This window comes from Wasmannia auropunctata, unplaced genomic scaffold (assembly GCF_000956235.1).
Source record: "Wasmannia auropunctata unplaced genomic scaffold, wasmannia.A_1.0 LD336038.1, whole genome shotgun sequence".
NCBI lineage: Eukaryota > Metazoa > Arthropoda > Insecta > Hymenoptera > Formicidae > Wasmannia > Wasmannia auropunctata.
This window is the reverse complement of record NW_012026852.1, coordinates 1,124,308-1,147,612: the sequence shown is the minus strand read 5'-3', so window position 1 is coordinate 1,147,612 and position 23,305 is coordinate 1,124,308. Positions and strand designations below refer to the sequence as shown.

The 23,305-nt window shown below is 44.7% G+C and overlaps 2 protein-coding genes and 1 long non-coding RNA gene across 3 annotated transcripts in view; all 3 read left to right on the top strand.

Moving 5' to 3' along the window:
• Positions 1-4,009: 4,009 nt before the first annotated feature.
• Positions 4,010-6,945, top strand: LOC105452118. The gene is made up of 3 exons (XM_011692972.1): positions 4,010-4,086; positions 4,171-4,826; positions 6,042-6,945. Exons 1-3 carry the CDS (start codon positions 4,010-4,012, stop codon positions 6,854-6,856), a joined length of 1,548 nt encoding a protein of 515 aa, XP_011691274.1. The 3' UTR covers positions 6,857-6,945.
• A 956-nt stretch (positions 6,946-7,901) lies between these two features.
• Positions 7,902-20,181, top strand: LOC105452042. The gene is made up of 3 exons (XR_974670.1): positions 7,902-8,038; positions 8,142-8,269; positions 19,673-20,181. It is a non-coding gene; the product is annotated as an uncharacterized LOC105452042 (long non-coding RNA).
• Positions 20,182-21,845: 1,664 nt separating this feature from the next.
• The window catches only part of LOC105452043, a 79,607-nt gene continuing 78,147 nt past the window's right edge, over positions 21,846-23,305 (top strand). Inside the window, exon 1 of the mRNA XM_011692843.1 lies at positions 21,846-22,252. The gene's annotated coding sequence lies outside the window, so the exon portion shown is untranslated. The remainder of the gene's footprint in view (positions 22,253-23,305) is intronic.

Below are 23,305 nucleotides of genomic sequence, written 5' to 3'. Positions count from 1 at the left end.
CATTACTCGATAACGATTGTTTCAGACGATAAACTCTTTGCAGTTATAAGATTTGTTGTACATATATCTTCAAGATATTAAGTCGGAAATTACTACACTGTTAAAATCTGAAGTGTCAAATTTAATCCAATTTGAGTGGCCACTATTCCTACTTAATATATCGTTATTTTATATATCGTTAACTAACAATAAAACAATGGAATTAAAACAGTTTAAATTTAACCAATGTTGAGTTTTGAACTGTTTTAAACTATTTAATTCCATTGTTTTAATTAAAAATAAAGATATATATTGAATAGCAATGCGGCAACTCAAATTGGATTGACTTTGACACTTTAGATAAATTTGAAAAATATTTTAAACTAGTTTTCGATCCTTCTAAACAACTTGTAGCGATTGCGTCGCTTCAGCAATTAGCAAAATTTAATCTACATCGAAAAGAATAAGAAGAAAGATATACGTATTCACGCTGACGGTTCGCGGATCCGCTCAGCTGTTCGTGCAGTATAAAAATCAAAAACAGAGTGAGACAAAACATAAAGACAAACACACAGGTCTGTTGGCGAAATGACGAGAGCATAACGACGCTTAAGATTTCATAAATATCGCTATATTGAGTTACAGCCTCATAATCTTTTTGTCGAGCAAATTATTAATATGTACCTACGATATAATACTATACGCGCCGGATTATAATACAAATACAAATCTTAAACGATCACTGTAAGTTGTATACGCAGAAAAAGAAAGAGCAACGTTGCTAGGGCTTAAAATTTTAATGTATTTACGTAAACAATGGTAGGGGGGACAAAGCAAGCTCTCGAAAGACAAGTCAGACTATCGATCGTGAGATGAAATGTAACGATTCGGCTGAGACACTGACACGCATGGATACTCGTGTATAATATATTCGAATAAAACAGACTGTGACCCAAAGACCCAAAGACTTAAATTAATCGAGGATCTCCATCCACACAGATCCAATCAATTATAATTAACGAACAATCCTAAAACCAAAAACTTAATTACCATCTCTTTTAGTTTAAGATTTCCAAGCCTGGTTGGAAATAGCATAACTTTCGGGGAACGGCAGGTAACTTTATCTTAAAATCGCGCTACACACACTGCGTTTCAACTTTCGTATACTCGTCAGCCTGACGCGGCATTATTAATCCGAAATGTTTCGCGCGGCGAGGGAGACAAGGGCAGATGTAACTAACTGGGGGATTTCTCTCTTTTCCTCCTTTGTCTCTTTGTATTCGCCGACCAGGCAGAAACTGATATGAGACACGCCGACATATTACTTCAACTTGGGCGCTGATTAGCAACGCGGCGCGCCGACGGGTGCATATGGAGAAATGCCGGGAAATGCGACGAAACGGAGATAAAGGCTCGGGCGCGAGAGACCGTTGGGATTTAATACGACGAAGATAAGCGCGCGGTCAAATTGTACGCGACGCGAATATGGGCTCTTTCTCTCTGTCTCTTTCTCGCCTTTCTGCGAAAACGCTGATTTCGGAGGAAATTAATTTTTCTCGAATTCCAGAGCTCTCGCGGCTTGAAAATTAATTTCCTCCGAATCGCTCGTATGACGTGAATAAAATTGATTTTGGTACGCCGGATTGTAACGAACGTCGGGACGTGTCTGCCTCGCGAGAAAAATGCCTTTTAAATAAAAATAAATCTGCACGTTGTACACATCACGTACATTTTTTTTCTTTTTTTAAATCGTCGTTATCCTTGATTCCACAAATTTGCATGAATATACTTGATTTCGCAGACTTATGATCGTACGTTCTTCTTTAATAAATTTTCGATATCTCAGTCTCTCTCTCTCTCTCTCTCTTTCTCTCGGATGTTACGAGTCCTCGATCGCTTCGCAACTACTCTCTCGCGTGATTACGCGAAATCCTTTACTTCGGCAGATCCTTGAATACTTCGCGAGTGAGGCGACTATTAATAGAAATGCGAATCACGAAGCGGGATCGTATGGGGCAAGGTTGCTAAAGGAGCGCCGCCGCTGCCTGCGACTTCGCGAAGTCGGCCGCGACGCGCGAGTACACGCCTATTAATAAACAAAATTAATCGTATTTGCACAGATGCAACGCCGCGGGTTGTCGCACGAATACGTTCTCACTTGATCCGAAACGTGGGACGTGACAGTTTGATCGGAATAGGTATTCGATACACCTATAAATGGTCGAGCTAATAACCGCCGGGATATTAATTATTAATGATGTTCCAGCAATAATTTAGTTATCAAATGAAGTATCGAGGTACCTTCAACATTATCTATACCATCTACGAAACATACGTTGTTAGGGGAATATTTTATACATTTACACAAATTTCAACTTGAGCTCCTGCTAAGGAGTAAGCCTGAATAATCGCTTCGCGAGTGTTTCTCCCTCGACAGTCTGACATTTCTGTATATCGATTTTCCTCTTCGGTCCTGAAATCACGGCCGAGAGATTCCAGCCGAATTGCGGGCTCGAAGCTGGACATCTCGCGGCTCGCCACGGCCCATACTCGAGCCCGAGGCCGACCGAGTGGTGCCGAGCTGGGTCGAGCAGAGCCGAGCGGAGACAAGCTTAACGAGCTGACGATGAGCGTGTTCGTTTCGTTGCGACGCGACGCAGCGCAGCGCGGCGCAGCGCGGCGCGGCGCGGCGCGGCGCGGCGCGGCGCGGCTACGCGCCGAGCCGGCGATAAAGCCGACGAGCAGAGCGGATGCGCCGCTTCGCAGCGGGTGACGCGGCTGCAGCTGTACGCCCATTCAGTAGCGGACGCGCATTAAGCGCCAAGGCGCATTCGTTTTCGATGTTTACGCGGACGCCTCGTCCGTCCGAAGCGGAAAGCTTCCTCTGGCCTCGTGGAAAAAAAAGATGAGCGAGAGATTTCGGAGTTCTCAAAGTGAAAAGATATTGCTCAATCGGGTATTGAAACGCTATTAAATCTGTATAGGTTTTAAAAGATAATCGATAACAAGTTCCAAAGTTGCAACGCAGAGCTGTCGTCTGCAGGTTTATCTTAATGTTATCCTATAAGATTCTAAATGACCCAAAATGTAACGTTAAAGTTAAATGATAAAACGAGAGAAAGAAGCTACTCTCTTAAGATATAAAGAGATCTTGTGGCCAATAGATGTTCCGAGAATAATTCCTTTCCATTTAAGTTGCTCCGGAAGCTGTAAGACTAAAGAGCTATAGGGAGAAAATAGCTGCAACGTTAGGGGGTTGACGAATTGTCGGTTGACTACTGACTGTTTTCATACAATTCGTGCTATTCACGAAAGTAATTACGGCCACTTCTGTCGAACTGCGTGTTCGATTCCGCGAATACTTCAATTAGTGGAGCCGCTACTCCAATATCGTTAGCCGGCGATCCGTTTCGTTTTATCCGCTCCGGGATACTCGGGCTCGCGTGTACCTCCGCCCCTGCCTCGCTCTTTCGAGCCGGTGGTGGTTTACTCGCTCGGCGTCAGCCCGCTTTCCTCTCCACCTTGCCCCTTACCACGCGCGTTCTCTCTTTCTCTCGCGCGCGCGAGGCAGCGCGTTGTCCGCGCCGCGCGGAGCCGCGCGCGGAGACGCGCTGAGTCGAATCGAGTCGGGTCGAGCCGCGCCGAGCGGTGCCGAGCGGGGCCGAGCACTGGGGTCGAGCGGAGCCGAAGGCCCCGCGGTGGTCGCGGCGCGCGCGACTCGCGAGTAGCCCACATCGCCGGAGCGTGTGTGTGCGTGCGTGCGCGTTCTGTCCGCTTTACTATATACCCGCTCCGTTCCTCCTCGCTCGTATACGCTTCCTCCGACCCGGTCCGCGGGAGCAGGCACACACGAGAGACGTCGTTATTGTCTTGGCGCGCGTCGTCAGCGTCAAACGCTTCGTCGTCGTCGTCGTCGTCATCGTCGTCGTCGTCGTCGTCGTCGTCGTTATCGTTGTTATCTTCGTTAGCACCGTCTCGTTTCGTCGCGTGTGTGTACGACGCGTCCTTTCCGACTGGCCCGCGCGCGTGCATGGACGACACGCGCGCACGAGCCGACGAGGATATAGCCCTGGATTCGTCCCGCTTACGCTCGTCCGCTCGGCTCGGCTCCGCCGCGAGCATCGCCGCCGCCGCCGCCGCCGCCGCCGCTGCCGCTGTCACTGCCACCGCTGCCGCCACTACCACCACCTCCACCACCTCCTCGACCGCCGCCGCCACCACCTGCCGCGTCGCGAGACGCAAGAGGAAGAAGAGGAGGCAGCGTCAGCGGCTCCCTACGAGCAACGACGACGTGCCCGTCGTGGTCACCTCCCGCGGCGCTCCCACGTCGAGTAGCAACGCCGCTGTAGCCGACAACACCGCCGTCGACGTCGCCACCGACGACACCGCCGCCGCCGTCGTCGACCTCGAGCCTGACGCTGACGCCGTCACCGACGACGCCGCCGCTGCCGCCGCCGCAAACGTAGCCACCGAGGACACCGAGGAGGAGACAGACCCAACGGCGGCACGGGTCGATAAACTGAGGAGCCGCCTTCTCGGCGAGCAGCAGCACACCGCGGCCGGCGGGGAGGGTCAGCAGCTACGCGTCGGAGGAAGCGGCACGCGTGCGGCCGCCTCCTCCGTCGGCACCGCCGGCGTCACGCTTCTCAATCGACGCGCCGGCAAGCGCTCGCCACGGCGATGCAACGCCGGCGGACGTAGAAGCGCGATGACGATGGACCTGCAGCGGCTGATCAACGAGGTGCACGCGAGGCCCGCGATCTGGGACCAGAAGAACGTCAACTATCACAATCGCGATGTCATACTGAAGATGTGGCGGGAGATCGCGAGGGCATGCGAGGTGTCGAGTAAGTATAAGGAGAGCCCGGTCTGTCTCTGTATCTGTCTTTCTCTCTCTTTCTCTTTCTCTCTCCCGGCTCCGATCGACGCCCGACGGGCTATCATGGGCTCTCCTCTACCTCCCCCGCGGAACGTATTCTCTCGTTCCTGCAACGTATACGTACGCGTTACGTACATACGTGTTGCCACACGCACGTGCAACGTGTGGGTGGTCGCTGGTGAGATTGGTTGGTCGCACGATGGGTGGGTGGGATACGCTGGATACGAGTCGATTGGTCGCCAGCTCCGTACAATGTATGTACAATAATACGTATGATCGAACGAACCTCGCTGACCCTGAGGTCGTCCCCGAGATATCTCGCGTAATAGGAATCAAGACGAAGGCTGAACGAGATCGAGGAAGAAGAATGGAAGAGAGAAGGAAAGCGAAGAATCGAGCGGGGGAGAGTCTCTCGCGATCGCGAAGCCGGGCCGGGCCGGCCACCAGCGCGGACCGCTCGCTCTGGAACCGCGCCGCGTCGCGCGCGTCCGGAAGGTCGATAGCTCGCGAAAGGAGCGGCCGCCGGAGGAATAGGCTGCTAGTTCACGCGGATCTCCGCCAGGTTGCTCCGCCGTTACCGCGCGGTACACGCGACTGGCTGGCACGGATTCCCTTTTTTTTTCCTTATTTCCACGAGCATGTGTAACACGCGGTAGCACGTGCGCGCGGAATGCTAACACGTCCGTCACGGCGAGCGAAAGTATAATGCTAGGATAATATTCCTCTAGGGGAATATAGAGGAAAGGGAAAGGGAGTAAGAGAATAGAAGAATAGAAGAATCGGAGATGCGCGCTGCAGTCGCAAGATCACTTTGTAAATTAAGACAAATTACAATTAAATGCTAAACGCTGATGAAAATAGCTACGAAAATCAATCGAATTCGATTGATCCTTTGCCAATCTTTGCCAATAAATACTTGCCATTCTAATTAATTACGAGTGAAAACGTAGCGATTTAAACTTATTTAATTATATACATTTGATATAAATTTATAATTTTTTTTATTTATACATTCGATTCTCTTTATTCTCTAAATTAGAGAAAATTTTAATGAGTAGCAGCTAGATTTTGACGGAAAATAAATTATTTTGCGGCTAAAGCTTTCGAATTTTCAGAGTAGGCATAGCACATCAACGATTGTTCTTTCTAAGTTACGTAAAAACGCCATTGGTCTCTGTTCCAGCGGACGTCGCCAAGTCGAAATGGAAACACCTGCGCGACAACTTTCGGAACGAGCTGAAGAAGACCTACCGGGGTAAGTGCGACGGGATCGGCGGCACCGAGCACGACTCCAAGTGGGTCTGGTTCAAGAGCCTGTTCTTCCTGCGGGACCAAATGAACTCGAGGGTGATCGGCTGCGCCCTGTCGCAGAACTGCGTTGGCATGCGCTCGTCGCCGGACGGCACGCAGATCGAGCCGCAGATCGACATACTCGAGGGCCACGAGGAGACGCAGTTCGACGACCTGGACGGCGACTCCTGCCAGTCGTTGCTGTCCAACGACGACGGCCTGCACCAGGTGATGCCGCCGCCGAAGATGAATAAGATAATTGGCCGGAAGCGGGCGCTGATGGACGCGATCGACAACGACTACGGCGTGGAGGTGGATCGTAAGCGGTACGAGTCGCTGCAGAAGAGACTGGCGATCGGCCCCGAGGACGAGGACGACACCTACCACTTCCTCATGAGCGTGAGAAATCCCCTGAGAAGCCTGCCGCTCGACAGGCAGATGTTCGTGCGTCTCAAGATCCAGGAATTGGTCTACAACGAGATCAACTCGCAGAATCAGCAGCAGCATCAACAGCACCAACAGCAGCAGACCGCGAGCCGCGGAGTCTACGACGCTTCCACGCAGGGCCAGGATGTGAAACCCCCGCGCGCCGGTAACGGCGGCAACGGCGTCGTCGGCGGCGACGTCGTCGGCGACATGTCGAATCCGGGGTCGTTGCTGCAGAACTGCACGCCCGACGGCACCGGTGACGACGCCTTCTTCGGCTGACGAGAGCAGCCCGTTTGCAGTTTAATTCGCTAATAGACGTAAGGATTATAATTTTAATAGAGAATAAACGATGGTATTTTTTCAGTAACACGTTCGCGCGCAATCTTAGCGCTTAGTTTCTTCTTCCTTCCGTATCACCTCCGATTCCTTTCAATTCGTATATACAGAAGCCTTCAATCTCTAATCGTACAGTGGAAATTCTTTCAATTCGTCAATTCGGAGAACTGATTGAAAATATCGCAAGGGGGGTAATTTTTTTAAAGGCCAAACGTTCACATCTGCACGAAGGGAAAGAAGTTGTTCGCAATAGACACGCAATATCACGCTTAAAACCACACGATAAAATAACCGAAGGGTTATAAAGTAATTCGTAATTCGTCATCCTATCGTGAAATTAAGTCTTCCGCGAAACGAGTTCGCAGAAATATTCATAAAAGTGTATAAACATCGCTCGACGTACCTACGTATTTTCGCGTCACGGGGACGACGCTTAAAAATATCTTCACCTTTGTCGCCCGGCCGGGCAAGCTTTTTAATTAATGAAGCACCAGTCACGCCGGTACAATTAGTGTTATTAGCATCCGCGCGCGCCTCTCCTATATATCTACGTCAAACGACGGAAAACCTAATTATATTCTGCCGTGTTAATTGATTTCTCGGCTCGCGTACCTATACTGCCGTACTTTTTCACTCATCGTGATTAAAAGGCGCGGGTCAGAGCACCGCACGCGCACATCGAGGCTGATCCGGCTCGCGCGGTGATCGGACAAAGAGGATGGCAATGCGAGAGGATACGATGCCCTAATCGCGGGGCAAAGCAATCTAGGAGGGTGCGGAGTCGACCAAATTTACCGATGTCGGTATACATCATGTTCGTTAACCCTTCACTGCATAAGTGGTCGCAACTGGTTAATCCGCGCATTAGTACAATGACATATCTAACTCATCATGTGTATATTACATTCTCGCTTAAACCAGATACGAACGAGATTCTTTTTCCGCACTTAAACAGTAATAAATGTATAAAGGTATTTTAACCGCAAGTGATTTCCGTTTCCGACAATAACAAAAGCAATCGATATCTCATATTTCAGAATATTATAAATATTTTCAAGGCATCCACGATATTCTCACAATATTCTCACGGTTTCGGCTTGCTTGTGTGTGATGTCGGTCTCGCGTGTATGTGTTAATCAGTCATAATTATATAATTTAATAAACGATTTTCATGTTAGCATATAAAAAGATATATTATTAATCAAATAATATATTATATAATATCCAGAATCACGGGAGCACGTTAACCTATTTACGTCAGTAGAAATCAATCACGCACGTTATGCAAGACTCATCCCTCCCTTTTCATGGCAAATTCCAGCTGTTTCGAGGATTTTTCTGAAACCGACTAATGAGGTACGGAACGTGAATAGAAGTCTCACACCTGCGTCATTATGACACTTTTCTCGAGGATAAAACCGCGCGCTAAAAGGATCGTGTTTCTCGCAAATCTCTGCTTGTCGATTTAAATTTGCTTCCTTACGCGGATTTTTGAATAATTAAAACTGACGAAACTAACGTTTTCGCAACCTCAATATACGAGCTATTTTCATACGAGCAAATTTCGATATAAAAATTTTATATTTTTTAATATTTAAATGAAGATATTTCCATCTCTTATGAAATAATCGACTTACATGAGAGAATTATTAAAACCCAGATTATATCTCTTTGAAATTTATTTAAGCGAATTGTTTTTTTAATATGGCAATAATAATGATCGATAGGGTAGCGTTATACACTCTGAAAATTAATGGCACACTGTTCGTTATATAATATATTTTTTCGCTACGCAGTCGAGAGAAAACTGAGTAAAATACGAGGGCGTGTAGACACGGGGTATTACTCCACCCTACATGTGGAATAGAAAAACAGAGTTATTCTGTCCAGACTGTGTTGATGGGTGGACATCGATCATTTAACGGGCACGCGAGCTGGGACAGCGCATATCGATCATGTTTTCAAAAAAAGAAATATCTCACTTTATCACAACAATGATTAAGTTTGATAGAAAAACATTATTTTATATTATATATATAATATAAAAAATATATATTTTATAATATATATATATATTTATATATTTTATATTATATGTATATATACATTAAATTAAAGTATATATAATTTAATTAATACATAGTTTATATGTATTTATATTAACTATATATTAATTAAATTTAAAAAAATTTTATTAGTGAAAAACCGGCACATCAAAATATGTAAACAAAAATTATTAAGAAAATATTTTTTAGACGTTCAAACTTGAAAAATTTAAGAAAAGACGTATCGAAAAATATATTGGATTGCAACTGTACGAACAAATCATCACTTTCTAATTTTAATCTGATTTATCAGTTTTCAAGTCTTTCTCTAAAAATTGTCCAGAAGTCCACAGGGATTTTAACTAGCTAGACCGATGCCATCGGTCGTCGATTCAATTTACGCAAATTTCATAACTCGATTAACGGCGACGATACTTCATCCAATCGCGTTACATACCGACGTCGCCGAGCTAATGGACAGTTATTATGTCTATTACTATCGTCCGACCCGGCGGATAATGGCCCGATGGATATTGCGGCGGACGGGCGATATGGAAGCGCTAATTTTGTTGTCGCGCCGGGTATATTCGCTCTATAGTAGGAAATGCAACGCGCGCATATGCGCTCCCTGACGCCGGCTGCGTGCACGCACGCACGCATGCATTGTCCTCGTGCACCGCGGCGTTCGCATCGGCAGAAGCCTTCTCCGCGAGATTATCGAGTGTGCTCCGATCCCGGCGGCGTTCATCGCTCATTCAACTATTCTGGTATACCGAGCGGCTGCAGATTAAGCGTTGATCCTCGAAAATTTCATAATCGCAATACACTCTTATACGCCGCGGGGAATTCCGCGTTATTTTTTTTTTTTTCTTTTAAAAGAACCACTCGCGGCTTTGAAAAACGACAATCACGAGTGACGTTTCTATTTCGATGTCGAATGTGGAGAGAAGCAATCTGATCGATGGCAAAAGGGAGGCACGAGTACTCTTCTGGAGTTCTTCTCGGGGGGAGAAAGAGAGTGAGTTAATCTCTCTCTTCCCAACTTTTAAAATAAATTCTCTCCAGCTTCCCCTCCCCCCCCCCGCCCCTCCCGCCGGAAAGTGAGATGGACCACCGTCGACGGCGATCGTTCAATCTGCCAGGGCAAGTGTTTTTCACTCACACGCAATATACACGATAATTGTAGCACGAGCCAACTTGTCGGAGAGCGGCAAAGTATAATGTATTTCAGCGCGACACGGCACGAGGACGCGCGTCCACGGCTTCATCACGCGCGGAATTGTCGCCTCCATTATAGGCGCAGTTATTGACTGAGAATCGCACGATATACCTCGATGCACCGTGACTGTTGTAAGCTATATGTATAACAACGTTGATGCCACTGACACCGCACGCGGGCCCGCGCTGAATACGTCGTATTGTGCGACGTCCCCGCCCTCGTCCCGCTCCGCGCGAGCGGAGTCCCGATAACGTCGCGGCTCCTGAGTGAGTTTGCACCAGTTTCTGAGGTGGTTGCACCGCGCTGCCGGTTATTGAACATCGAAGCGACGCGCGCGCTTTGAGTTTAATTAAACCAGGTTATTAAGGGACGACGCGGTGCAGCGCGTCGTCGGGGTGAAACGGAGCGGGCGAACGCGCGCGGTCTAAATGTTCGACGCGTAGACCTATAACATTTGTAGAATTGACGCGGAGTCCTCTCGAAAGGGGATATCTCTCGCGAAAGAGGAAACGTGGGGAAAATGTGCTTAATCCTTTTCGAGTTAATTAAATAGATCAGATTTTGGCTTCGAGTCTCCATTTCTAGAAAATGGAGTGAGATCAGATTTTAGCTTCAAATCTCCATTTTTAGAAAATAAAGTGAGATCAGATTTTAGCTTCAAATCTCCATTTTTAGAAAATGAAGTGCGGAGCACTTTCCGCGTATTTCGCTCCGTTTGTCATCCCCGATTATTTCTTTTTCTTCCTCTTTTAATTTCCAGGTATAAGAGGCCACCGAGGCAGCTGCGGCACGGATTATACCTTTTTCGAACTCATTCATCTCCGTTCCCACCCAATTCTTCCCGCAGGAATTCGCAGCATGATGAGGCAACTTTTCGCCCGGCTAGAACGGCCGTTGCCGTCTAGACGAGATGCACTATATTAACACGGTATATATCGCACCGACTGAATGGCTTAATCGAAAGCCCGGTCTGCGCCAACGCACCGCTCTCCCTCTCTCGCAGAGGTTTTCCCTACGAAAGAAGATTAGTAGTCTCTCCTTTTTACCGTCTTCGCTCGAGCCCTTTTTGCAACCTCAAGTGGTTCCAGAGAGAATCTTATATAATTCTGAATCAATTAAGGTATCGGCGACATAAAATAAAACGAAAAGCAGGATAAAAGTAATGGAATTTTTAAGACTCAAGGTTTTACAATTAAAATAGTCGCTGGATGCGTATTACAAATCCTTTTTAACCAGTATATTTCAAACGTTCCGAGAACTCGTCTTTTCCGTTCTCCGCAAAAAAAAAAAAAAAAAAAAAGCAGCTCCGGTTACAATTAATCGCGAACAAGGAACACGGTTACTTTTCGGTTCACAACGAAAACGAGCGAGCACGGGAGATCACAGAGATTCACTTTGATCATAAAGTGAAATGCAATCACCTCCTATTCTCTTTTTCTACCGCCACCGTGTGTCCGACCAGCGCGCGTTCCATAAAAGAGGTTCATCCTCTATGACCCGAGGCACCAATATCGTACCTATCCCCATTCCTCTTTCGGCGAAATAAATCTCGCAAGTTCGTCTTATACGATAGAACGATAGACCGACATGCAGTTTGTTCAACGACGCGAACGCGATTGCATTTTCGTCACGTAGATGGTCAAAATAAATCGGAAAATTTGACACTGACAATGATGAATAGGTTAGAATAAAAAATTCTATCGTAAATCGAAAAAAATTAGCCACAACAGAAACGATCTTCTATATCTGTTCCAAGAATCTATCCATTTCAAGACAATGGATCTGCGAGATGATATATATTTATCGGCATTCACAGATCTATTATCTTATGCATTGAAATAAAAAATATATATATATTCACTCACTAATGCGATGCGACACAGCGGAGTTAACTATGTTGTGGCTATGCTGATCTGCAACAGACATAAAATTCACACATTACACAGTAGCACAATAATCCACAATAATTAATATTTTAAAAAATATTAATCATTACATACACTAAATTCTCTATTTCTGTGTTCCCAATTTTCAGTTTAATAAAATCATAAAATTTTCGATGGAGAACGTTTTCTTTGTAAATGCGAATCTTTACAGAAACTTTAAATAAAAAATCTTAAATTCTTTTGTATTTTTAATTCGTGCAAATAAAAAGGAAAATGTCTCGATTAATCCGGCGAATAATAAATAATATAATGAAATACCATACCCATGGTTGCTCCTCCTGATGCCTCCTCCCAGGCACCTCCACTTCCTCGTGCATAGCAGGCACGCACACAACACTCGCGCAAACATTAATTATAATCCCGTGGTGCAGGTTTTGGTCAACGTAGGTACGCGACGTACCACGCGACACGACGGTACGCGAAGCAATCTCGCGAGAACAAACGAGACATTATTAATAAACGATATCTGACGGCTTTCCATTACACAAACTGTACGACCAACAATTCGCGCGTGCGCTCCAAGATACTCTCGAAGTTCGGAAATGGACAGAATGCAGCGAAATTTGAAAGCACCACGCGAGTTTCATTCGAAGATCAATGATGGCGACGATGCGGTAATTAAGAGCTATAGTCGTGCAAGTAGCGGTTCGGCGCGACACGAGACACTCGCGAGACGTTAATCGCGGGTTATCCGATCACTCGTGACGATAAACGCGCTAAGATAATATCGTGCTCGGTAATATCGGTGGCGTATAATGTTGCGACGAAATATCCGTATAGCGGTCCGCACAACACCACTTTCCCACTCGAGTGTCGCGAGAAGGACTGCCAACTGAGAGCGCGGTGACCTTGCGTAACGGCGTAGCGTGAGGGCGCGACGCGGCGCGCCGGCCGGCTGGGCCGTACGTGAAAAAACGTAAACAAACCCGGCGTGCGCCCGGTGACTCGGCGCTACGGCGAAATGCTTTAACACTTCTTTCGAAAAATAAACCCGTGGATATTACATCACTTGCAGGGTAATATCACAAGTTAATTCCGATGCAAATTAGCTGTATGTTGGCATGTTGAACTATCTATCGTATCGACACGTTTACTCGAAGAACGAAGTTATGAAATACCGTACAACCGTTCCCTTCGATTCTTTTCGCGCAATCTCATTCCACGCGGGATGTAAAAAGAATACAGTACTCTTACAGAAATTTAATTCGGAACGGCTAAGTAACTAAACAGTGCTTTTAACTCTCTACCCGGAGCACCCCGTCATAATGACCGCTATTCCAGAAAAACGCGAGTTTTATTCATTTTTTGGGGGGCTATCGCACTTTCATTCCATCAGTCTTCCACCCTGATAAACAATCAAATAACGAAAAATATATATCTAAAAACTTGAACCCTAGCAGTCGTAATGACCGATATTCCGGGCAGAGGGTTAATACTAAAAATAAAAATAATTCTTCCAATTACATAAAATTTTTATACGGTATAAATTATTTCATTGCGATATATATTCGCTGCCGACGATAATTCCTCTGATTACATTTTTTGCTCGTATCTCGTTTTTCCAATTTTTCGTCGAGTTCAAGTGCAACAATTCGTGAAACAATGTTACTTTAAGAGCACAAAGTGATACGCGAATCATCAAGTCCATGAAATACAGCGCGAAATGTATATACATACATAATGCAACACGTAACAATTCGATTATCGAAATTAGATAAGAAATACTGAAAAGAAAAGGGACAGGGAACATTCCGTGAATATTACGTTAAATATTTCGTAAAACACGAAACGGTTTTCCACGAAAAGTCGGCAGACACTCGGCCTTGGCCTCGGGGTTCGGTGTTTGTTTTGTTTTGGGCGTCGCGCGGTCGCTCATGTACTCGATGTTGATGCCTATATCATTCGCACACCGAAACTCGAGTCGATGGCGATGGACGGCCACATGAGCTGCTCCGTTTATCACTGTGTTATCGCTCATCGAAACACGATCATTCTCAGCTATATGAAATTGGTCCCCTTACTACTGAAAATTCACTAACGATTATTTACCACTCGATTAGTAGTCGTTTGATAGTATTTGGTAGTCCATTCCCGATGAATGGTAGTCAAAGTTGTAAATAACAATACGAAAAAAAAAAGTACGCGCGTGAAACCCCTCCTTTCGCAAAATACGACTTTCCAGACTGCGTAAATAATTATATACAAGCATTCGTTTGGTGGTTGTTTATTGACGTTTGGTAAACCATTCTCAACGATGTACTGTTAATGTCGAGGCTGTTACGTGAAGGGTCGCGGGATTATCATGCTCTAGTATGCGCGCTGTTACGTGCGACGCAACGACGCCACATGTTATCTATGTATAGATCCTCTTTCTAAACAAATCATTTGGGACCATTCACCATACCCTAGCAAATCTATCATATCCTAATAAACCTAGCCGAAATACACCTTAAGTGCTCTCAGGATCCCTCCTGACTCACTTATCTTAAAACGCCTGTAATCATTCCATATCAGAGTTGTTTACGTTTTCCTTCTTCACGAAGAGGGCTGACGCCAATTAGTATTTTAACACGTCTTAAAACACTCCTCGTTATTGGTCATTATTCTCGAAAATGCTCCATCTCCAAAACTCGAAACGAAGATCTCTGCTCTTGATCGAAAATTCTTCGAAAGTTCTAGTGTCGTCTCTCGTAGTGAATACATCTTGCCTTGTTTAGAATAAATATCACTGTTTAGAATAAATAAGCTTGTAAGCGGACAGTTGTCGATTCACTTTGATTTTCAACGTTTACGTGATTTCGGCTCGTAACAGCACGCGAAATTAATTGTGCTTCCGCAAATGTGCATTCCGCAAATGTGATAAGGAAAGAGAGAGAAAGAGAAAAAGAGAGGGAAAGAGAGATTCAGAAGAGCGACAGCAGAGCAATTGTAGGGTAAGTAACTTATGTATATATTGTTTCTCACTTGCGAAATAAATTTTCCCCTTTAATTTTGAATTCAGATAATTTAGATAAGAGTTAAATAAAAGCACGAAATTACGAAATTTTGCAATTTAGCAATTTGCTCGTTCGCGGTACAAGTTTCCAAATTGCTATGTCCAAATCATCCTCGCTCGACCGCTTTGTCCGCGGAATCGAAAGGAATACTTATGAACGTAATGCGAAATAATTCCGGCGCGCCATCCGACGAACTGTGCGCGACGACCGCGGAGCATAATTCCGACGTGAAATGAAGATTTCAAACGGAATCTGCTTACGTTGCGGCATCGTCGGAGATAAAAGTCCTCCTCGACTCTTTCAAATCCCGGGATGCGCCTTGCGGCGCGCGCGCGCAAGCCGGATGGGGAGGAGAGAAACGACAAGCGGATCTAATTTCCATTCGGGCAGACAAAGCGGGAACGCGTCTCGCAAGCGGTAACAGGAAAAAAGCGGTAAGACTGCATCTCTTCGAGAGAAGGAAGCTCTTCGTGTCGTCGTTCTCGTCGTCGTCGTCGTCGTCGTCGTCGTCGAGAACTCAGACTGATACGCTCCTTTTTCTCTTTGTCGTCGCAGTGGCTGGACGTGCTACAAAGAGGCGTTTTATTGCAATTCGAGAATACCGTAAATAAAGAACGGCGCCGTTTCTCGAGCCACTGAACCGATACCGAGACTCTCCACTCTCTCTGTCGAAATCAACCACTCCGTCGTCGATGATATCGTACTTGCGGTGTTCTCCATTGTTACGCAACGATAACCGAACCGGAGAATCTGTCTACTAGACGAATCGTGAGACGCGATACCGTAAATCATCCAATTTTTCAGCTTGAACAATTCAATATTTTCACATTTTTTGCCTTTTTACTTAGTCGCAATTTAATCTGTGAAAATGATCAGATTGATCGTTGAATTGACAGTCCATAAATATAACATATACGGTCGATCCGATGAAAACAATAATTCGTTCTTAAACTGCGATTACGTTGGTTTTATCCCGTAACTCGACTTTCGCGCGAGAACGTGAACATATTCCCCACGTCTCCCGTCGGCTAAAAGAAAAACTCGAGTTCGCGCGGTAACATTAATTTATCTTCGTATAAAAGATAATGTCCCCCTCCCCCGCTGAATTTCGCAAAGGATTGTAACGCGCCACCGCCGTTTCCTCTCCTTTCCCTTTATGGACAACGCCGATGGACACGCAAAACCTCCCGTCCCGGCCCGAGAGCACCTCGAGAACTGTGTAAAAAACGAGACAATGTTGAACCGCGTTGATTAATGCCGCGCTCCTCGCGAGATGACGCGTCCGCTTCCCCCCTTCCCACCCCACTCGAAGTTTCTTTGCGATTTCTTCTTTACACGCTCGCACACACGCGCGCGCCGTAGGACGCGTTCTCCTCGGGAAGGATGAAGGAGTTTCCTCCTGAAAATCGCGCCGGACCCAACCGCGCAAAAATGCGGTCGCGGCTCTGATTAATGTCCGACGCGCGTAAAATATATCGCCCGCCGCATCGCCGGGCGCCGGGCAAGCACGCGAGAAATAAAGAAGAGAAAACGCTTCCGCGCGACTTTAAGCTAACGGACTTCGTACAAAGGACGATAATTACGAAGTACAATAAGGGAGAAATATCGGCTTTCGCGGGTCTTTTTGCCGAGGAAATATCGTCTCCGGAGTTTCTGGCGCTGTTACAACGTCCTCCATAATGAATTTAAGGTATCGTACTTCTTATTAATTTATACACGGATATAAATTTTTACGAGAAGCAAAATAGGTATCGCGTACGTGGAAAGAACCGAAAGAATTTTGCTAAAATGTCTAAAATTTAGCTGCATATACAAGACCACATGAAAATAATTTTGTTGGACCGTCCAAATAATTATATTGAAAGTTCGCATGGTGAATAATGCTGCAAATTTTGATAGTTTAGCAACTCACTTTGAGTTTCCAACATAATTATTTTACAATTAATTACAATTTGTTTTACAAATTATTTTACAAATTATTTCTAACAAAATTTTCAAATCTGTATCTAATTAAATTTTAGATGTTTAATATTAGATGTTTAATATTTTAGCAACCACTTTGAGTTTCCAATATAATTATTATAACGGGTCAAAACAAAATTACTTTCAAATCTGTATCAAATTAAATTTTAGATGTTTCAGCAAAATCGTTTTTTCCATATACAAAATATTTATTTAAAATTATTAAAATCTAGCTAATATTTGTTGAAAACTAGCATTCTATACGATCTTTAAACATATATTTTTAGTATTACGGATTTTCTGCCGAAAACATATACATTCCTATCTGTCAGAATTATATCTCTGTTTTGGGATCTTTAATATTTCAAATACATGTATATAATATCGCGCGTATTATTATATGTAATCGCAGTGGATAGTAATTTTCGCGACAGACCGTTCGAGAGTAATAATGAGCATGATCCAGATCGGCCAATCGTCGAGTCTGGCGAGAGGCCGAAAGATCGCGATGGGTCAAGGGGTAATAATGCAATCTCTCGTGCACTTGGTAATTGCACCGGTTATTCGCGCCGGCCACAATACCGAAAACGGTTTCCACCGCGTTATTACGTGATTCGGCCGATGCCTTGCCTCGTAATTGCGAGTTACGCTCGTTCTCGTAATCGCCAGGTACATGGCACGATGCAGAATGAAAACGATCCGCGTTGCAAATCAGCAGTTGCATTATTACGCATGGATATGCCGGGCTTATCAAGATCTCGAATTGCAGTTTCATTGGCGGACGCGACGACTTCTCTCAATAAAGAGTGTCTTGTATTCTCCCTCCTTCCTTCCCGCGACGTTGGAAATCACTTTAAAATCTGGGACTTAGAAAAAATTAACAAAGTATTTAAACAATTCCGTCAATCGACCAACGTGATTGGCGGTCAAATCTTTCTCCGGACACAAAGCTTAACCAGGATTTAATTTTCAAGATTAAATTTTTAATTCGATTTTGATTCGATCCACGTCACGATCCGATACTTAATTGTCTTCTACCGCAACGAGAGAGTACAACTCTTAATGTTCGCCACTATCGCGTGCTTTCGAGTGTCCCAACTTTTCCCGCTATGTATAGCCTCAATAGTCGGTGGAAACTTGCCGCAACCTGTCGCCGCAATATTGCACAAGAGGACACGCCGTAAAATACCGATGCGACATGCGGTCGGGTTTATTGCACGCGACATGTATTCGCTCTATTAACGAATAATCGGGTCGCGACGACTTTAATTCACGAACCGTTCGCACGGTGACAGTTTATCAGTTGCGTTCCACCGGCCGATAGTGGGCTCCTGGTTTTACGGAGAGCAAAAACCTGTTTCTTCGGCTGCGACATTTAAACCGCGACGACGACAGGACTATACTCGCGAACGAAAAACAAAGTAGATACCGCAGGATACTGTAACTATCGCGTGAGGGTGCCTCGGCTCTACCGGTTCGTCAACGTTCTTGCTACGCGGTCGTCTTATCGCTATATTAATTGGATTAAAGTAGCGTGTAAGAACGCGGCAAGAATGTCGATTGAATTCTCTCGTCGCTGACGACGTGAATTTCCGCCACGGAAAACTATAATTAGCCGATCAAATTTTTAAGAAAGTTGCAAATGAGACGGCGAATGCGAAACTTGATCGATAAATTTTTCGAATTAACGAATAGATGGATGAAATAGCTTTTTCATGATGGAATTTTATAGAGAGATACCGTGTTAATTATTTTACATTATTCGGAAATTATTTTCTCCTAGATGAGAAACTTGATGCGATTTTAAAACTTGGAGACAATAGAATAATCAATTAAGGTAAATCAAATGATAATTTTAATCGGACGACTTGTCGAACTATTTTACATAGCATCAACTTTGAATGACAACGCGTTAAAGCGCAGTTCACGGTGTTCGTTCGTCGACAAAAAAGAGAAGTTTTATTAGTCGGCGATAACATTCATTACTGCGATGAAATATATGCGGGTGCCATTGTGCCATAAAAACTGTGCAAACCTGCCGTTAAGTCGGACGCTTTTACAATAATTACGATTACCGTTTTCGTAAAAATACGAATAATTTCCCTCGTTAAATATCAATAAGCATTTAATATTTGTCTCTGTACATCGTGTACTGGGTTTTTTAAATAAAATAATATTGTCTTGTGTTATGTTTCTTTTTGAAAAACGTTTTTAAAAATTTTATGAGTAATTCAATTTTCAGTGGAAACGTAAAGATAATCTTCATAAAAATAAAACTTTCGTCTAATTTATTTTAAAATATCTGACTTTTAGACATACTTTTATTCATAAAAGTATTATTGATTGTAAAGGTTTCACGATTAAAAATAAGAACTTACAGAAATATCTAAAAGTGAGATATTTTAAAATAAATTAAACGAAAGTTTTATTTTTATGAAGAGTATTTTTACGTTTCCACTTTCCTATATTATGTTTGATATATCAAAGGATGCAATCCGTCTTCATATGAAGGATACGTTTACAGACTAATTCAAAAGATAAACTGTGAAAAGTGATATTTCCGAGAGAAATACTGTTTTCTATTTCCGCAGTAGAGAAGGATAATGGAAAGACGAGTACACACGCAAGTGCAGGGAGTGAAACGGATCGAAAGGGAAAGAAAGGAAGGGATAGAGGAAAGCACTCTCCGCGACTCGTCAGTAAAAGTCTCGCAGGTGTCGAAAGCAGTACCTACACTCCGTCCGTCGCAAAAATACATTTTTCGAAAACAAATAACGCGATTTTTCAATCGATTCGTGTCGAATATCGCGTTGTTAGTTTCATTCTCGAGAGCATTCAAGTAAACTGCAATTAGCAAGTTTGTTCTGTTACCCGTATGTTATACGTTGTACACGTTATATGCAAAACATGTATAAAATGTATAGGTAAGTTTGAGAAAAATTGTCACTAAAATGAAAACCGCATGCGCTACATATTTATCAAATAATCAAATCGGAGTATCTATATGCTTTATTACGATTTTGTCTGTTTTATAATACTAATGTTCGTTATTTATTTTTCGTAATATATTGTTAATATATAAATAATATTAAAATGTGTGATATAAAATATATCACACGTTATAATAATATGATGTATATTATTTAATATACATGTACATATTAACAATCATATATAAAGAATAGAGGACATAAAGAGTATAAATTAATAAAGAAATTTTCGGAGCAATATCAATTATTTCATATCGTATAACGAATTATGTATAACAAATTATTAATGTAATATGTGGCATTATAACGTATTATAATGTATTATAATAACTAATGAATCGTTAATGCGATAATGCGGTGCATGATGATGCATAGATAATTTGGTGAAAATTTAATGAAATAATCGAGCATTAGCTGGAAGGAACGTCCGCGCGGAGTAGCTCGAGGTGAAAAAAAAAGGTAAACATTAGGGCGAGCGTCGCGCCGAGCAGAGTGTTTTTGTGGCGTTCTTGGAAATCCGAAGCGCAGCGGAGCAAGCATTGAGGGAGGGGGGATGGGGGGGGGTAAGAAGGCTCGACGATACGCGGCTCAATAGCTTATAGCCGTGTCAGTCATCGACCGTCACCTCCCGTCGCGGTTGCCACGATATTAGCACGTAAGTCTCGTAACTGACTCGCAAGTCATTTCGCGCTACGCGGACCAACGCGGACTCGGTTTAATTCCTTTAACGAGACGTCGCGCGGCTGAGTTCTCGCGTGCGTCGTAATCCGCCGGAAAAGCGACGGAGACACCACGATCGGGAACACAATCTCGGGCTTGTGCTACCAAGTGCAGGAGAATCGCCGTCGCATCGCGTGGTTTCGCATCGTCCACTTGCGGTAAATACTTGCGGTGCGTCGTCCGGATCGTTCCGAAACTTTATCCGCATATTTCTTGCAGCACGTAGAAGTGGAATTTGTTTAAAAGAAAAACATTACTGTCGCGCAGCCTTTTTCTCGTTTTCGTAATCGCGCGCTTGTAATACGCGTCGTTTTTGCACTTACGAAAGATTTGGTAAATTATCAGTCGATCGCAAGAAGATATCCGTACCGCATCATTTATGCAATTACTTAAAAACTCGCAGTTGAATTGTCGCTTACGCGCGACCCGTCACGTGACCGGAGTGGTGGGGGGGCGCTCGGGCGTCACGTGATGCGCGTCGCGGGCAACTTCAGTTCGCTCGCGCCGCTCACTCGTCTCGCGGTCTAGTCGCGGTGGCCGCGCATATTTCCGCGTGTCGTTCGCACCTCGGCGGCGAGTTTTGCGCGCGGAGTATCGGGAGTGCCGAATCGCTTGACGATCGTGTGGGTGAGGTCAAGAGCGACGCAGCTCGGGCGTGATTTTCGGACTTCGTGTTTGGTCGTCGGCGTCGCGTTGCGCGAACCGGCGTGGCGGCGCCGCGCCGGTGAGATCCGCGGGACGAAGAATTCTGCGTCGTTTACAATTCGGCGGCGAATCTTGCGAGCATCGGGACTGTCGGCGAGTGTCGAATCGAGTGACGATCGCGTGGGTTAAGCCGGACCGAGCGACGCTGGACTCGATTTCGTGATTTTTGGACTTCGTATTTTGGCCATCGCGTCGCGTCGCGTCGCGTCGAATCGCGGCGGCGCCCGGCAGATCCGCGGGACGAAAAATGTAGTTCGTACTACATCTCGCTGTGTTCACGTTGTTCACGCGACGGGCGTTCGCAGGTGCGATCGCGAGCAACGGGATGGCACCGCTGAAGGAGGACGCGTCGAAAATCGCGTCTAATGGGCAAACATCTCCGCTCGTTCGCGCAACTCCATTAGGTGTCTCGCGTCCGCCATTTTAAGGACATCGCGTTTTCGAATTTTCCGCAGGCGTAAAGTGTCGCGCGCGCAACCCGACGCTTTCCCATCGCGAATCCAGCGCGGGATGAGACGAGATCCCAGACGAGCGTCTCGCTTCGTTTGCCTCCCGAGTTGAAATTACGTGACGCCCGGGAGTGCCGTACGGAGTAACGAGTGAGATCGTCGTGACGGATTACTCTTGGTGTGCTTGCGGTGATCGCAATCAGTCGCGTGTGCATGCGGATGCAGGCTGTCTGGAGTGATCAGAGGGAGCAGCCTGCAGCGGACACCGGGAGGATCGTCGCATCGCAGGAAGGAACGAGCGTTTGACGTATGTAACACACATTATATATTTATATTTATTATATTTGACGCTGAATTCATTTGTGGCTCGTAAACGAGTAACGACGGGAACGCCGACGCGACGCGGAGCTTGACGCGAAGTAATTTAATCATTCAATGCAGAAATAACAATATATGCATCAGCAATTATTAATTTAAAAAATAAGTTTATGTTGTAATGTGAGCACATTTATTCCGTGAAAATTATTTTGTGCAAAATTTTTTCATTTAAAAATTGGGAGAAGGAAATAAAAAATTTTTTTTGAAAAATATTGCTTGAACGAAATTATTATCAGTATTATCACTATTATTATTATTATTATTTTTTATTATAGATAGTAACAAAATATTATTGTTAGACGAAGTATATATGTTTAGATGAAAAATACAAGCTCTGATATCAAATTAGACGAAGTTAAATCGTCTGGCAAAGTCTCGTTAGAAAGCTTTAGCAAATTATTATCACCAGTATTATCACTATTATTATTATTTTTTTTATTATTATATAGATAGTAATAAAATATTATTGTTAGACGAAGTATATATGCTTAGATGAAATATAAGCTCTGATATCAAATTAGACGAAGTTAAATCGTCCGGCAAAGTCTCGTTAGAAAGCTTTAGCGTGCCTTAAACGTCTTGGAGCACATTGAAGATTATATCGCGCGTCTGCGCGATGTTTAATAAATATATTAAATATACATACCCCCGCGAGGAGAGATACGAGCGGCGGCGCGAAATTTATATGCGTCGGTGATCCGTAATCAATTTTCTGCAGAACTTAATCAAGGCCCCGCGTCGCGCCGGCGTTCCCGGCGGCCCGCGACCGCGCGCGATGTTGGTTGCTCGCTTAAAACGAGAATTTCTGCGATCGCGCGATAAGAAGGATTGGACTTCTTGTCGCCGCCGCGCGCGTTATTTTTCATCACGCGCGATCGTTGCATTACGCGTCATTATTTAAAGCGGCCGGTCATATTGTGCACGTCGGTGTGGTTCAGTGCACTCCGCCCGGATGATAAGCGAGCACGAGCGCGCACGGGCG

Bases quoted from the DNA above. Each gene is read 5' to 3' on its own strand.
- LOC105452118 (XM_011692972.1), top strand. From the start codon at position 4,010: ATGGACGACACGCGCGCACGAGCCGACGAGGATATAGCCCTGGATTCG. The intron at 4,087-4,170 runs CTCCGCCGCGAG...TACCACCACCTC, and splicing joins CGCTCGTCCGCTCGGCTCGG to CACCACCTCCTCGACCGCCG. The intron at 4,827-6,041 runs GTAAGTATAAGG...TCTCTGTTCCAG, and splicing joins GAGGGCATGCGAGGTGTCGA to CGGACGTCGCCAAGTCGAAA.